Here is a 17694-nt window from a genome sequence, read left to right as displayed (position 1 = left end):
TGGAAGATAGGTATAGTTTTTCCAAATATGAAACTATGTTGGGATTTGTGCAACTTGGCACCAAACTTTCTAATTCCCATATTGTGGCTACAGTCATGCCCGACCCAATCGCACCGGCCCACTGAACTCGAGCCCATATTGCTCACCCAAGGTTCTCTCCTTGAAGGGCATTTTAGACACAACACAATCGCTATATTTATATTTTGCTTCATTGCAGTGTCAGCTAGGCTTTGTAATTCCATCAATTAGGGTTTAGGGTTTGTTTCGGCGGCGGAGTTTCAGAGCCTGCAAAAATGGTGGAGAAGACGAGCGGAGGAAGAAAGGAGGAGGTTGTCACCAGAGAGTACACCATCAATCTCCACAAGCGCCTTCATGGATGGTACATAGGCTCCTCAACGCTTTGAATTTCTTCTGGAATTCTTTTGTCTCCATTTTTACTCTTTATCTTCCTCTTAAATTACTTGGATCTGTAACACATTTGAAACCGTATAAATTTCGAACCTTTCATTTAATTTACGAGGCGGGTTTAAGATTGAGGTTGAATTTTAAGCTACAAGAGAATGATTCATTTGGGCTTGGTTTGGATCTCAGAAAGTTCTTAAAATGATTTTTTTTTGAAGCGTTTTAAATTTCTCCCATCTCTTGCTTTTCAGAGACCAAAACGAAACCTTTGGGATCGGTATTGAGCTAAAAACCTTAGGTTGCTTAAACAAATTCGCCTATGTTCATGGTTGTATGTAGTATATATGCTGGGTGTTTTCAATGCTGCAATTATGCTGACACTTCAGCTTATGGGTTTGTTTAGGCCGATTGTTTTTATTTGGTTGGTTATCGAAGATTGTATGTGGCAATGTTTTCAAGTCAAATCCTGAGTATTGGTTGTTGTATAACTATCTTTCATTTTTTTTAATTGCATTTTACAATTTAGTTCTTGTATATTGGAGAAGATTAGCCAAATCAAAATTGAAGGAACCCATTATGTTGTAAATGGGGCCGTTACAGTAAATTGTTTGACCACGGCAGTTCTGTTTAATGGCCTTTAAATGATGGATTTGTGCTTTCTAAGTTCTATTTTATCGTAAATGGAGCATTTCAATTTCATTGTGTGTCTATAGTGCTTGATGGTGGCTATATGCAAAGCATTTGAAATGCATTGCAAAAACTTGGTGATCGCGTATCCACGTCTGTTAGTGAGATTTATATATACGGAGTATTAGAACAAGAACATTCTCTGTCATGTGTGAGGGAGTGAGATTTTTGGTGTATTAGGGGTTAGCATTTGAGTGTTTCTCACCTTCTGTTATCCACATGACAGAGTTCAAGTGACATGATCAACTATCCATCTTGGCTTGATGTGGCTTGAATTTTGTCACAAAAGATCAAAAGTGTTCTTCAAGTTGGTCAACTTTTTCAACTGACTTTTCTATGTCGAGTGGTGAGCTTTTATTTCCCTCTCCAAGGGATATGTTTATAGATCCGTGAAATAGTGCTATAGCTGGAGGATTAGAGCAAGAAAAAAAAATTCTCTTTTGTCATGTGTGAGGAAGTGAGATTTTTGGTGTATTAGATACCAGCTTTTGAGTTTTCACACCATCATCATACTGATGCTTTTTTGCTGTTGAAAGTTCTCTCTAATTGTCTCCACTCCTGGATGCAGGCTTTTGTGTCAAGTCACACAAATTTTGTATCTCCTGTTTGTAATTTATTTCATTTTCTCTTCTCTAATTGCTGTCCAATTTATTCTATGTTTTTTTATAACAATTTCAAATATCATAGGTTGAATTCCGTCTAAACACATGGAAGGAATGTCCTTGATTTTGTAAAAAAATTTGGAGTGCCCTTGTGTGTTGTTGAAATGGATTTAGCTTGTGATGTCGGAGTGTACAACATTAATTAATGATAGACCTTGTGTTAATACTTACCTCATGTATCCTATGGCGATATTCGTTCTAACTGAATACAATGAGAGAAGAATCGCCAGGTTTTTTCATTCTGTGACATCAAGTGCTGTTTATGATGTTACTTGCGGGCATTTTGATAACTTTATGTGATTTCAAGTTCTGATGTTTTTCATACTTTGATTTGGATTATACATAACCGTGAGCTCCTTCTCATTGTCTCTGAATTGAGACAGCAATTCTCCAACTACATTTGTGTTTTTGCTTTCATTTGATGTCATGAGATTGTAATATTACGTTAGAAATTGAAGTACAGGTGGTGTGTGTATTTCTTTTGTTTGTAGCACATTCAAAAAGAAGGCTCCAAAGGCCATAAAGGAGATTAGGAAGTTTGCCCAGAAGGCTATGGGAACAACTGATGTCAGGGTGGATGTGAAGCTGAACAAGCTCATATGGAGCCGTGGGATCCGAAGTGTGCCTAGGAGGATTCGAGTACGCATTGCCAGGAAAAGAAATGATGAGGAAGATGCAAAGGAGGAGCTCTATTCACTAGTCACTGTCACTGAGATTCCACCAGAAGGTTTGAAGGGATTGAGCACCAAGGTGATCGAAGAAGATGATTGAATAGTAGCCTGATATTTGGTGACTTATTTATTCCATTTCTGTTTTACTTCCAGTTTTCGATATGTTTCGGGATTGTCTGGGACTCTAGATGATTAACACTTGAGCAACAGTGAGTTTATGTAATGGATTGTAAGCCAATGTACTTTTTTTTTGGTCCTATTCTCTGATTGTTTCTTGACCACATCATTTAGAAATAGAAAAAACAAAACAAAACAAAAATTTCAGGAAAAAAAAAAAAAGAAGAAGCAAATTCTAGAAAAATGATTTTTTTTTTTCTAAATTTTTTATCATTTTTGTTATTTATTGCGCTCAATGGTTATTTCGTAGGACATTGCAACAATTGAAAGTTGAGAATATTGCAAATTGCTTGGTATTTAAAAGAAAAAAAAAATTAATCTGACAGAAGAAAAAAAAAAAAAAAAGTTTTGATTAGTGTTTCGTGTTTATAATTTTTTTTGTTAATGTATTTATTTTAAAAACAGAAAGCAAAAGGTCAAATAAATATGACATTGAAATGAGGGCTTGGTGGGTTGGGTTGAGCTATCCTGCTTCCTCAAAACAGCATTATTAGTTTCACAGCGGCGCTTTCAAACTTCGTACATGGTTATTTTCCGCACGTGGCGAGGATCTTCGTAACCGGATCCACCGTTGCAACTTTGATCTCCACCGTTGGACCCCTCTTCTTTAATGTATTACGTAGCTTCACGTGTGCTGTGTCCTGCTAGCTGTTGTTGAGAGACAGCGATCCCAAATCTAAACCGCGTATCTTTTGTTGGTTGGTTCAAGTGGACTTTCAGAGAAAAGGTTGACACTGGGATTTTGCTCTTCCGGCAACGCCGACGATGATTATCTCATCATGTGGCAGAGGAATCTTATCACCTCCATCATATATGATTAACGGCCTTGTCCCCCACCAACCGTCCTTGGTCTTTTCACGATGATCTGTTTCAGCTCTTCCGATTCATATACTCGATCCATCCCATCCCTTAATTACAAGACAAGCTATACTATTTTCGATCTCTTCCAATTCTTTCAAAGATTACTATAATTTTTATTGTAAATTTCTTACTAATTGATATGACCATCTCCATAATGTTTATCACATTAATTAATTATTAAATAATTAAATTTAGTTGTACATTTTCATTTTCCTTCCATTTGAAGGAACTTTTATTAGTTGTTGCAACACAAAGTCCACTTAATTATGTTCTTACTATATCTTGTTTTGATGGATTACACCAATTTCTTGAGGGATAGAGATCTAACAATTTTGCTTTCTAAATTGCTAATAATTTGGATAATAAATATTAGAGTTTTTATATGCCCGAACAGATCTCGAACAGTCCACTCACCTGTTACAGCAAGTGAACCTAGACAGACTTTCTCCCATAATTTCTTAAAAAAAAAAAAAAAAAAAATATAGAAGGTAAAAAACTAAAAATTTAGCCTATTGGCTCCTGCCAATAAATTTTTTTAGTCACTGGCCTCTACCCATAAGAGCTTTTGGCTCCGTTCTTGGCTTCCAAAAACATGATTGAAAACGGTCTATTTAGCTAAAAAAATATGCACTATGAGTTACTTTTGAAGCATTCCAGTTTCGAAAGGAAGATAAAACTAAATTAATATCCAATACAATATTAGAAAATGAAGAATTTTATTTTTATTTTATTTTTTTTTATAGATAATGAAGTATTTTATTTCAAAATCATATTAATACACTTTTTGAGTCATCTCAGTATGAACACATTTGCGTGCGTGGCCATGACTAATTTTCCACTCCCAAATCCCATCCATGCAAATCACGTGCATGAAATCTTAATCTCCATTACAACGTAACTTAAAACACAAAATGTAATGAACTAATTAGAAACTTAATTATACGACTACTAATTTACTCTCACATAATACAAACATATTCATCATATATATTTCGGTTTACTAACCCCGACAAACCCCATCCTATCTCGGCCGAAACATTGGTCTAGCAAGCTTTTAGCGGCTTCCCACAAAGACAATCGTTGTAAACAAACGACGACGCTTCGAGATGGTCGAACGGCGAACCGGCCGGTATTCTACCACATAGGTGGTTGTGGCTCAAATCCATGTGTCCGATATACGAAGCTGAAGACAAAGATTTCGGTATCGGACCCTTCAAATTATTATACGCTAAATCGAGCACGGTAAAGTACGATCTCGGCCCGAAAACGTCCGGTATGTAACCGTCAAGTGCGTTTTGGCTCAAATTTAAGTTACCAATCCCGGAGCTAAACAGACTAGCCGGTATTTTACCCGTTATTCTATTGCCGTCGACATTTAACGTTGCGAGAACCGCCATTCTGCCGAGTGAGTCCGGGATCGGACCCGAGATCCGGTTCAAAGAGAGATCCAGATCCGAGAGACGGTAAATTTGGGAAAGCGAAGCTGGGATCGGCCCGGAGAGTTGGTTGCGACTCAGCAAAGCTCGACTCAGCATCCCGAGTCTACCGAAATTTCGGGGAAGCCCGCCTGAGAGACGGTTGTTTCGGAGGTCCAGGTGCATCAAGCTGGTGAGGTTCGTGATGGACGGTGGGATACTCCCGGAGATGAGATTATCGGCGAAGTTGAGGACGGTGAGCCGCTGGAGCCGGCCGATATCGTGCGGAATCTCGCCCGAGATCTTATTCCCAATCAGATCCAAGATTCGAAGAAAGGGAAGCGAGGTGACACACGTGGGGATCTCGCCCGAGATGCCCTTCCAATCAGCGATAATGATCGAGGAGAGGCGCGTGAGACTGCAGATGGCGCGTGAGATGTATCCGGTCATGTAACCGGTGCGGTGAGCCCGCTCGAATATCGGGTCCTCGGACTCTCCTCGGAGGGTGATGTCGGCGACGCGGTGGGTCTCCGGGTCGCAGCTAACGCCGTACCAGTTGTGGCAACAGTCGTTGCCCGTCCACGAGGTGAAGACGCCCAAGTAGGGCTCGTGGAGCGCAGCCTTGAAGGCCAGCAGCGCTGCCCGGTCTGAGGGCGGGCATCCCTCAATAACCGCCGGACTAACAGCAAGCAGTGTCAGCGTTAAGTACCAAACCATGCTCATTTTTAAAGCTTTGAACTTTTGCAGTGATTACGTTGGGGAGTGAAGCATGGGCATGTGGACTAACTACACGTTTATATATAAAGAGAAGTCAAGTAATGTTTCTGACGATTTTGCCCCTAACGTGGTTTTCTGACGATCATGTGTCATGCTTCCTTTTTCAATTTTCAGTATGTTTCTACTTTCTTTGCCTCGTCGAATCGTTGGAAAACTCGGTACACGACAAAATCTGTTAAGTAAATTGGATAAGGATTTTTTTTTTTTTTTTTTTTTTCTTTTGGTTTAATTTTCAATACTTTTTTAAGAGAATAATGCAAAATCAGTTTATGTAATTAATCTAAATTACAAATCGCTCTTTATTGTATTAAAATGAATTCATAGGTCACTAGGATTAGGGGTGTGCATGGGGCGGGGCGGTGTGGGTTTCCGCCTTTTTTGGCCCCGCCCCGCACCTTTGCGGGTTGGAAATTTCCAACCCGCAAACCACACTTGATAAAGACTAACCGGCGGGGCGGATCACTGTAGGGCGGGTTCGCGCGGGGCGGGGCAGGTATTTTGAGTGACATTTATGTAATTTTTATTTTTATTTTGTAAAAAATAAAAATTCAAAAAAAATACTGGTTTTTTTAATAAAAAAAATTAAATTAATATTAATTTTTCACAGAATCTTATGAATGCAAAGTCAAATTTTTAGGAAATCAACTCTGTTTCATTAAAGAAAAAAATTATAACTTCAAAGCTCCTTAAATTTAGTCCTTCGACATGTTGACACATATCTTTCAATCGTTCCTATTTCCATACAAGAACATTTTCTATGGAATTAGCCTTGTAAACTAAACTAAAAATTCTATTAATTATAGATAAAATTCTAAGAAACATGATTTTTTCTTTTCTTCTTTTTTTCTCCTTTGTGCGATGCGGGGCAGGGACCCGCATTTTTTAAAAGGCTAAACCCGCCCCGCCCCGCATAAATTTCTCAAATTAAGACCCTAACCCGCAAAAAACCTGAAAACCCGGTCCTCTGCGAGGCGAGGCTGATGCTGCAGGGATTGCGGGTTTTGCACACCCCTAACTAGGATAGGCCAAAAAAAATAATTTAGTCCTTAGAGTTAAATTCTGTTAAAATATTTAACGAATTTTGTTTGGTGTCACATTAGCACTAATAAAACGACCCACTGACAGCCACCCCTTTTATTTTTTTCAATTTTTTTTAAATAATTTTTTTAGTTGTATATATTTAATATTTTATTTTATTTTTTTATTAAAAGTGATATGTGTTGTCCTTTTATTAACGTTGACGTGATACTTAACGAAATCTGTTAAGAATGTTAACGGAATTTGACTACAGTGACTAAATTATTTTTTTGGCATATCTTAGGGACCTCTAAATTTACTTCGATACAACATAAAGCGATTTATAATTTAGGTCAACTACATTAATTAATTTTTCATTTTTTTTAATGTGATAGTCCACACAGTTACATACTTATGTATATAACATTTACTACATTTATATATTAAAATAATAATTTACGTAATATTTATTACGTAAGCTATTAAAATGGGAAATACTAATCACGTTAGTTTATAAAGAAGTTGCTTTTCATAGAAATTGCCTACAAATATGTTTCATTTTCCACATCAATTATTGTACGAAATTAGAATTTTTTTTTTCTTAAATTACAATGGATGTAACATGAGTGACTAGTGATTAAGACATTTTCTGCAATTGTTATACATGGTAAATCGAATTGGACAGAATATTTTATAGTGCGTTTGGTTCGTAACATTGTTCAATATTTGAACCGGGTTTTTATTCAAAAACTCATACCCGGATCCAAGTTGAATAAAACCCATGGGTCACTTGAATAAAGTTTGAATAGTTTGAATAAACCCATCATATATTTTTTATTATTATTCTTTACCATACCAATCATTATACACAATTTTTCATACAATCCAATCATTTCCAATCATTTTATATTATTATAAAACACTTTTTTTAAAACCCATCATATATTTTTTATTATAATTTTTTACCATACCAATCATTATACACAACTTTTCATACAATCCAATCATTTTCAATTACTTTATACTATTATAAAACACTTTTTTCCAATCTTTCAAATTCAACACCCAAACACATATTCAAAAGAATCTAAAATTATATTCAACATCCAAACACATTTTCATTACCTTGAAATCCGTGATCAGATTCAGAATATTATTCATATTCGAAATATTCGATACCCAAACGCACCATAAAAACCCAAAATGTCGGTATAGGCTTCTTTGAACATTATCCTATTTTTAGTTGAAACAAAAATTAAATTAAAAGGGATAATGGATAATGAATATGGGAGAGAGTCAGAGAAAATAATAATTGAGGAAGAACAGCTCAACATGTGGAGTAGTACTGGATAAGCTTTTGGGGAGGGAAGTTTGAAGAAGCTAGGTGAGAGGCATGGGTGTTGCACACGTGGCAGTTTTATATCCTTTGATTTTTTTGATTTTTTTGATTTTTTTCATGAGCTGTCCTGAATAGCTCGTGGGTCTATTGGGAATTGTTTTTTTTAAGTGTTAAAATATTAAATTTATTTATTTTTATTAACTTAAATTTTGAAATAAGTGGGGTTATGGTATATATTGGAGCAAATTTTTTGAGTGAATTAGAACCTTGTTTCTTGAATTTATTTTTTATTTTAATTTAATATTTCATGCCTTAGGATCTTGCTTATTGAAAGAGAGTTTGACCCACGGTTAATACAATTAAGGCTTTAAGTGATCATGCCAAAATATTTGTTAGAAAAGAAGAGGATAAAGACCACAAGAAAATCTTAACTTTGAAAATAAAATAAAAGAAAAAATATTTAAATAAAAAAAAAAAAGAAAAAAATAGAAAGAAAAAAAGAAAAGCTTTTCACCCAATCGTCTTCATTTTTGAAAGATCTACACCTCCGTAGGCTCCATTGCAAAATTGTACCAAACGAGGGATATTCGAGTAAAAGTAAATGCATGAATGATAACCTCAAAACGTACTGGCCGGCTAGGCAGCCTAGGCGGCTATATATACTGGGTCCAGAAAATAAACGTCATTGTACAATTTTTCTCTCGGCTCCACCACCACCGGTGCCTGAATCTTTGTCTCCCTGAGCGGTATCACTCGATTGATCTTCCGGAACTAGTCTATTTTTAATTATTGCACAATCAAGGCAATTTGTCCATTTGCTAATGGGGTGCGATCATGATACGATCGAGTAATCTGAATGGCCCAGTTTAGCCAGCTATCAGCACGCTGTAGAAGCTGACCCTCATCATCTTCTGGCCATTGATCTTGTGGGGATGAGCATCAAGATTGAATTCAAGGCAGCATATCAAAAACAATAAAAAAAAAAAGAATCCAGTCCCTAAAGCAGATCTTCAACTGTTCAGGTGCTTTCATGACATCCTAGCGATCGATAAGAGCTTTTGTTTTGGGAAAATAAAAAATAAAAAATTGCTAGGGAAATACTTGTTTTCGGATGAAAATTCTTTATAATTTGTTGTTCGAATTGCTCACAAATAAAGGACGTGTAATTCGGATAGACAAACTGCAGGAATCGTTGAGGCTCTTATATTTTTACATTAAAAACAACTATCTTGCAACTCTTGTCTATTGAGTTCTTGTAATTTTTGTCTCAATAAAGAGCGTACACCATATAGATCAAGTGTATTATTTTTTTAACAATCTTTAATTTACCTTAAAAAAAAAAAAAGAAAAAAAGAAAAAAAAAAGATGAACTAGTCTTAATCATGAAAGGCCTTTATCCCACAGGGGTTCTCACATGAATTTTACAGTTTGAAGATCTAACATGCAGTGCCATAAATATATCTACCAAAGCTTTTAAATAGTACTGCACGATCTCGTGAAAGTACTGATTTTACAATTTAAAACAAAATCTGCGATTCGTGTGCATATATTTATATGCATATGCAGTTTAGCTATATATATCAAAATTGTTGCATAAGCATTTCTCCTTCTCAAGATTATTGATCGATTGTGTATTTCTCAACGCCCAATGATCATCTCCAATTGTCTAATAATATGATAATTTAATCAAAAGAAAAGCAATTCAATTGCAAAATAGGTTAGTAATTATAATTCATTGAAGAAGGTGTGGAATTGCCCATCAGAAAATAGATCTGCTCTCATTTTCTTTTTCTACTCTTCTGATTGTGTTTTTGCTTTGAATAAGAGTCTTCTTCTCTTTAAATTTGCAATCATGGGCGATCAATGGGATAAATGTTAGTTAGATGTGAAGGGTTATCTTTACGGCTGGTTTAAATAAATTTTTCTAGTATATTTGGCTACCATTGTTTTATATTTAGTATATTCGGAGCAGATATGCTCTTTAACTATTTTTGTACATGGGTTAGTGGAAGATGAAAGTTATAGATAGCGTTTTATCGTAAGAATTTTGTTTGTGTCTATAACTATGTAACCTCATAGCATATGACTATGATTTTGCAGAACTTTATACTTTGTAATGTAAGAGTTTTATACTCGTAATTTTTTATCAATAAAATAATAAAATCTTTTGTTAAAAAAAGAAATTAGAATTCATTGAGCAAAAAATTGCATATATATTTTTTCTTGTTTGTGCTAATAATTAATGCTAGATCTATCCAAAAGAATTATCTGCATGGTTGATCTAACTTCTCTATCATATATAGCTGTTAAAAGCTGACCCACCAGGCCAGTATGAAGATCATGTAAGTGGGCCATTAATTTGCAAAGTTGAACAATTGATCAGGACAATCGATCATGCAATATCTTTTCAAAAATTATGTAGCTAGATTTGAAGACTTTCTTCAAGATTCATCAGTTCCAATTGGGACTGGACCCATTAGGATTGGAGCACGCATGTGTTTCAATTGAAACTGAATTCAAGTTAAATTCTGGATACAGTTTGGATTAATTAAGTTTCAATTAAAATTGAACTCGTTGGGATTAAAATACGTGTCACAATCTCAACAAATCAATTTTTAATTTTAAAAATTTCGTTAAACGTTTAATAAAATCGCAATTTAATATATATACAAAGTAAAATTGTTATCGAAAATAGGGAATATAATGATTGTAAAATGTAAAATGGGTTTGCTTGGTGTATGATCGTGGCTGGCAATGACTATATGGCATACATATATAAAGATTAAAGAGGAAAAGATTTTTTGAATTTTGATTGAAGAAACTATTATTAGTGCTTTTTCTGTGGCAAGATGATTGGGATTAAGCATGTGGTGTACATCTCCGAGGATCCCAGCAGATGGGTCTTTCCCTTGAAAATTAAGGGTTCAATAATTTGGTCATTCAAACCAAAGTACAATTATTAATCAAATAATGTCACAACCGATTTGACATTGCCTAAGAGTCAAAACCTCCTTTTTTTTCTTTTTTCCCATGTTTTTCTTTTTGCAGAAACTCGATCGGTAGAGGATAATGCATGCATGTGCAGTGCGTGCGACGTGGCACGGAAGAAGGACCATTAATTATCTCTTTAATTAATTTTCTCTTATATAATATTGCTACAAATAATTGGGCGAACCTTAAATCACGCTATGTTAATTAACGTTGTTGTACATGTCTCGATCTTGTTCTTTTCTTAATCTTGATGAGAAATATTAATGTTTGGCCTCTTCTGTGACCAGCTAGCTTCGATGAAATTGTGGAAGAATTTTGCGAGTGACATGACCGACTTTGGGAACATATTCCGCGACCGACTTGAGAAAATTGGGGAAGAGATTCATAAAACAGGCCTTATTTTAACTTACGTGTATGATCAAGATTTGGAGACACCGTTTTGGGAAACTAATGGAAAAATTAATTCCCTCGTTTTTTTTTTTCTTCTTTCCCCCATAAACATGGAATCATTTCATATGGAAAAATTCGGTTGGTTTCTCCTTTACGCATCATAAGTTGAAGAGACTTGAATAAATTAACATGACAAATTCGGGTCAAAACGGGTTGATCCGGTTTGACACTATTAATAACCGGTTCAAATTCGTATCAAGCCAGTACTTAACCCATATAATCCATAAATCACATTTTTTATCCTTAAAATCATTAAGTATATAACCACATTTTATGAAATCATTTAATTAAATTACACGATTATCAAATTGATTTTGGCATTAATTTTGTTGTGAATGTGTATAATTGACATTATTTAAGCTTGTAAAATATGAAATTGTATTAATCAATTCAGATTAAGTATTTTTATTGACTCAACCCATTTATAGTAAACAAATTGAAATGGCCTGGGTCGTGTTAGTGTCAATCTAACACGATATGTTTATTAAATGAGTAATGTTGTGACGTCACCCCTTTAGTTAAATAAGCAATATTGTCATGGGAAGAAGTTTAGCATAATTAATTAAATTGGTTATGTTCGTGTCAACCTAGATAGTTGTATATCTATCAAACGACACGAATTCAACCCATGAACCTTATAAATTGGCACCCAGGCCCCTAATTTACGTCAACATTCAAGTTCAATAATGTAGGTCAGGGACTAGGAGGGAAGTCCATGATAATTAAACAATTACACAACAAATTTAGGTAGGGGGCTATTGCAGGGATCCTCTGTTCCTAAGAGCATTTTAGACACAACTGGACCACTACATATATTTGGCTTCATTGGAGTGTCAGCTAGGGGTTTTAATTCCATTAACTAGGGTTTAGGGTTTATTTCGGCGACGGAGCTTCAAAGCCTGCAACATGGTGGAGAAGGCGAGCAGAGGATAGGAAGAAAAGAGGAGGTTTGTCACCAGAGAGTATACTGTATATATACGCTCCTCGATGCTTTGAATTCCATTAATTTGGAGAACTTTTTTGTTCCATTTTTAGTCTTTATCTTCCTCTTAAATTACTTAGTCTGTAGTACACTCGATATGAAGCCGTATAAATTTCTAACCTTTCGTTTAATTTAAGAGGTGTGTTTAAGATCAAGGTTGAGTTTTAAGCTGCAAGAGAATTATTCGGGTGTTGGGCTAGCTTGGTTTCGATCGGAAAATACTTAAAAAACTTTTGAATGCTGCAATTTGGTGATCGAGGAAGCTGCAGAGGAGGAGCTCTATAGCTAGTCACTGTCACTGAGATTCTGCCAGAAGGTTTGGTGGAAGCTAGGGATTGGCCGGGCACCAAGTTCATTAACGAATTAAGGAGATGATTGAGTATGTATTATTTTTTCCAATTATTCTTTTTTACTTGCAAATATTTTTACCAAATTGATTCAATTTTATACCAGATTAAATCAATGGATTAAAATCAATCAATCGATCGATCTTTTTTCTCTCTTTTTTTAATCAATGTTCAATCAATCGAGCTTTTGAATATATACTTCATATATCGACCATTTATGAAGGGTGCATGGATCATGCGCACATTCAAAAGCTTCATCTTGCCTTGTAATGAAGCACTGTTATTGTCACATTCTTTTTACTTTATCTTATATTAGCTTTTACTGTACGTTTGAATATTTTGATTCTTAAGGGACTAGCATATAGGTGTGTTGCATGTGTTAGAAAATTGTGTTAAAAAAAAGAAACGAAAACGAGCCAAACATTCATCTGTGTTGTTTGGTCCTTAAGTCAGTGTTGGTGCGTGGCATAGCCATTTATGAACTAGCTTGCTAGACAACTGCATGTGAATAAGTGCTAAGAATCTCTGCAACAAGAAAAGAAAAATCCAAAGACTCCATATCCCATCTGCTTTAATAACCCGCCCGTACACATATATAACATGAGGAAAAAGATGACATATATTATATATTGATAAGGAAAGCACAAACAATGAAGAGAAAATGAGGGGATTAATCCCTCATTCACCCGATCGATACATGCTTTTCTATATATTTATCGTTGCCTTTCACCAACAAATTGCAGAGTACGTACGTAGAAAGAATTGTTTAACCAATCCCGACAAAAACAACATCTTATTTTGAGTAACCAATATTCCGTACAAACTACATCATATTTTAGCGGCTTCCCGGCCACAAAGACAATCATTAATTATAAAAGCAAATTAATTAATTAATTAATGAGAATTATGACTATGCTTCGAGTTGATCGAATGGCGATATATGCCCTCGTATGTGGTTGTGACTCAAATCCAAGTTTCCGACATACCAAGCCGAAGACAACGATTTTGGTATCCAGCCCTCCAAATTATTGTACGATAAATCAAGCATTATGAAATACGAACTCCGCCCAAATGAATCCGGTATGTTACCGTTCAGCGCGTTCCGGCTCAAGTTTAAGCTAATAATCTTAGAGTTCAACAAACTAGCTGGAATCGTACCTGTTATTTTGTTACCGTCCAGATTTAATGTTGAGAGAACTGCCATTCTACCGAGCCAATCCGGGATTGCACCCGAGATTTGGTTCGAAGAAAGATCCAAATCCGCCAGCCGGTAAATTTGGGATATCGAATGAGGGATCCACCCGGAGAGCTGGTTGTGACTAAGCAAAGCCCGACTTAGCATCTTCAGTCTCCCTAAACTGCGAGGAATCCTACCGGAGAGTTGGTTGTTTCGGAGGTCTAGGTGCATCAAGTTTGTCAGCTTCGTTATGGACGGTGGAATTCTCCCGTAGATAAAGTTATCGGCAAGGCTGAGAGCGGTGAGCCAACCGAGCCGTCCGATATGGCCTGGAATCTCGCCCGAGATTCGGTTTCCGGTAAGATCCAAGATTCGGAGAAAAGGAAGGAATGAGATGCATCGGGGAATCTCGCCAGAGATCCCCTTCCAATCAGTGATGGTGATAGAGGAGAGGTACGTGAGCCTGCAGATGGCGCGCGAGAGGTTCCCGGCCATGTAACCGGAGCGGTGAGCCTGCCTAAACATCAGGTCGTCAGACTCTCCCCAAAGGTTGATATCAACCACTCGCTGGGTGTTTGGATCGCAGTTTACGCCGTACCAGTTGTGGCAACAGTCGCTACCCGTCCACGAGTTAAAGATGCCGATATAGGGCTCGTGAAGGGCGGCCCTGAAAGCGAGTAGTGCCGCCCGGTCTGACGGAAAGCAGCCCTCAATAACTGCCGAACAAACGGCAAGTAGTGTCAGCATTAAGTACCAAACCGCAATCATTTTGATTTTCTCGCTCTTTTAACTGATCGAGTACGTTAAGGGACTATGGAGTACTACTGTGATCAAGCATGGGCATGGGAACTGACTGCGTGCGTTGATATATACTATACACACACGTCAAGCATTTTTTTTTTTTTTCTGACGATTTTGGCCCCCAACGTGTTTTGTTTTAATTTGTGTTTTTTTTTTTTTTTTTTTGGGTAAGTCCCAACGTGTTTTCATTTTGCACATTGGCAAAGAAAAGAACATATGCTGGAATGTCCTTTTTTACTAAAAAAGAAATTCCTGTTCTGCAATGATCTAATGCGACAAAGAACATAACGAAAATTCCATGAAGCTTGACACGTGGACCCATGTTTTGTAGATTGACTAGTAGATTTGAAGACACTTTGAGCTTCTTCTTCTTCTTTTTTTTCCTTTTTTTGGGGGGGCTGAGAAATGAAACTTGTGCTGCTGCTGCATGTGCATGTCCCAAAGAAAAGAGATTTCTGACCCACTGATGAGGTAGCTTGGGCATGGTGGTTTACTTTAGAGAAATAGTTTTGATATTCCTCCTCTTGTTTCTTAGAAAAGGAGGCCTTTGGATATTAAAAAAAATAAAAAATAAAAAAATGGTGAAATTTTTGAAGTAGAGAGAGTCCATTGAGGATGCTCTTAAGGGAAAATTTGAATCCATTATGAGGAGGAATGTTAGAATATAGATTAAATGATTAAATTTATCTCTTCCTATCAACTTGAGCTTTTGAGATAAGTAGTGATTTAACAATTTTCATATTTATGTCATATAAAAATATTTTTTCAAACAAAAAATAAAAAATACCCCCTAAAAAACATTAACAAATGGAATGAACTTTTGAGTGGTAATCCGTTTGGAAACATGGCTCTATAGCAAACACCATGGATGCGACAAACACTAGAGTTTGTGTTATTCATCCCCTAAGACCAATAAAGATGGCACCAAATTTTGGCATGTTGTTTTAATTAATGTCTTTTTTGCATTTTTGCTTATTCATAGCTTTTCTACTAAGGGTCCGTTTAGGTTTATGATTTCAAAAAATTCATAGCTTTTCTACTAAGGGTCCGTTTAGGTTTATGATTTCAAAAAGTGTGATTTAAAATAGCGATTTGAAAAGTGATTTTTAAAAACGCAATTAAGCGTTTAGCAAAATCGCAGTTTGCCATTTAAAATCACAGGTTAGCCTTTAAAATTATACATTTTCAAAAAAACACTTCATTACCTGCTATTTGAAAATGCAGTTTTCTGCATTTTTAAATCGCAATTCCTTAAAAACGTAATTCTCAAACGGTTCATTTTCTGCGATTTGGTTTAAAATCGCACTTTTTGTTTACGAAATCGTAATCACAAACGCACCCTAAGTCTATGAATCCATGAGAATAAGTTCTTGAGATCCTGAATCTTTTTTTTTTTTTTTTTCAACGAAAGATCTGAGTATTTCATTGATAAAAAATCACTAATATAAAGCTTTGCAAAGTTATAGACACATGGTATAAGGTTACATAGTCATAGATACAAATAAAATTCTTACAATAAAGTACTATCCATGACTTTCATCTTCCGCTAACCCATGTACAAAAACAGTTAAGAGCAGTTATGCTCCGAGCATACTAGATCTAAGACAATGGTGGCCAAATATCATAGAAAAATTTATTTAAATCGGCCGTGAGAGATAACCCTTCACACCGAACTATCTAGGTCGTGAAAGATAACTCATCACACCTAACTAACCTTCATCTCATATATCGCCTATGATGACGGATTTAAAGAGAAGAAAATTCTTATTCAAAGGAAAAACACAACCAACAAACAACATCAGCGGACAGGGAGAAGATGAACGGCACAGCACGGCACGGATGCTGATGGATAAATGCATAGCGGAGAGGCCAAAAATACTTATCTGGTCAAAGAACACATACAAACAGAAGAAAAAACAGAATGAGAAGGAGAGGGTAGTAGCGGGGAGTAGAAAGTGAAAGGGATTAGGGATCCTAAATCTGTGCTAATCAAAATCATGTTAAAACAAGCTATGGATAATTATTATTTTTTTCAAATTGAGTTGGAGTAAACTCTTTGAAGTTATTAGTCTATTAAATTGATATATATATATTTAAAACATTTAATTTTCATATGTATTTTTAATATAAATTAATATTTGTATTTAAAGTATGTGATTCTCACGTGCACATCCCATTCTCTAAGGACCGATATCAAATTAATAGATTAGATTTGGAGAAAAATTTTGTCCCAAGAAAATTTGGACATTTTTCTTGGGTTAATGTATAATTTAATGAAAAAAAATATGTTATCAATTTTTATTTTTATTTTTTTTAATTTGTTTTGAAAATGTAGTTCGAAAAAGTCTCCTGCTGGGCATAAGAAATCATGAACAAGATCTTCCCACGTTGAGGAAAACTGTGAAAAACAGTAAAATTGTCGCCCAATCATTACCCTTTATGATGATAAGACTGAAGCTTCTTGCTTTTTCATTCTTTATTAGAACGATCAATGATATGATTGGAGCTTTTTGCTTTTTCTTTATTATAATGATACGATAAAAGATATCAGTTGTTGGGTAATATATACTAAAAACTTTTGGACTTGAACAATAATCCCGATCAAAATTCTCTATAATTCAATTCCTATGTTATTCTAACACTTACAATTCATCAAAATCCAATTATTATTTTCCAATTGAATTATTGAGATTTTATTGTAATGATAAACACTTGGAAAAGAATATATCCAGCACTTGTCAGTTGACGATCTCATATTCTCATGGAACATGCAAAAGGATGTCATTTGATAAGCAAGTTGGTAACAAAACCCAAATAAAAATAGTATTTATTGGACAAAAAAATCACAAATTTTCATTTAATCAAAGATTAAATGTCCGACAAATCAGTACGCACAAGTTGATGTTGCAATAACCACATTACCAAAAAAAAAAAGTAG

At 35.5% G+C, this 17694-nt stretch overlaps 3 protein-coding genes across 3 annotated transcripts; 1 reads left to right on the top strand and 2 right to left on the bottom strand.

Annotated features, from left to right (window-relative positions):
• Positions 1-211: 211 nt before the first annotated feature.
• On the top strand, positions 212-2681 carry LOC133878631 (large ribosomal subunit protein eL31-like). The gene is made up of 2 exons (XM_062317207.1): positions 212-379; positions 2243-2681. The coding sequence occupies exons 1-2, from the start codon at positions 294-296 to the stop codon at positions 2520-2522; spliced, it is 366 nt and encodes a 121-aa protein (XP_062173191.1). The 5' UTR covers positions 212-293; the 3' UTR covers positions 2523-2681.
• A 1645-nt stretch (positions 2682-4326) lies between these two features.
• LOC133876664 (DNA damage-repair/toleration protein DRT100-like) lies at positions 4327-5660 on the bottom strand. The gene has a single exon (XM_062314918.1). It carries the CDS (start codon positions 5596-5598, stop codon positions 4504-4506), a length of 1095 nt encoding a protein of 364 aa, XP_062170902.1. The 5' UTR covers positions 5599-5660; the 3' UTR covers positions 4327-4503.
• A 7694-nt stretch (positions 5661-13354) lies between these two features.
• On the bottom strand, positions 13355-14776 carry LOC133878554 (DNA damage-repair/toleration protein DRT100-like). The gene has a single exon (XM_062317114.1). The coding sequence runs from the start codon at positions 14721-14723 to the stop codon at positions 13689-13691; it is 1035 nt and encodes a 344-aa protein (XP_062173098.1). The 5' UTR covers positions 14724-14776; the 3' UTR covers positions 13355-13688.
• Between the last annotated feature and the right edge of the window lie 2918 nt (positions 14777-17694).

This window comes from Alnus glutinosa, chromosome 9 (assembly GCF_958979055.1).
Source record: "Alnus glutinosa chromosome 9, dhAlnGlut1.1, whole genome shotgun sequence".
NCBI classification, from domain to species: Eukaryota; Viridiplantae; Streptophyta; class Magnoliopsida; order Fagales; family Betulaceae; genus Alnus; species Alnus glutinosa.
Note: the sequence above shows the minus strand (reverse complement) of the source record. Positions and strands in the feature narration are given on the sequence as shown.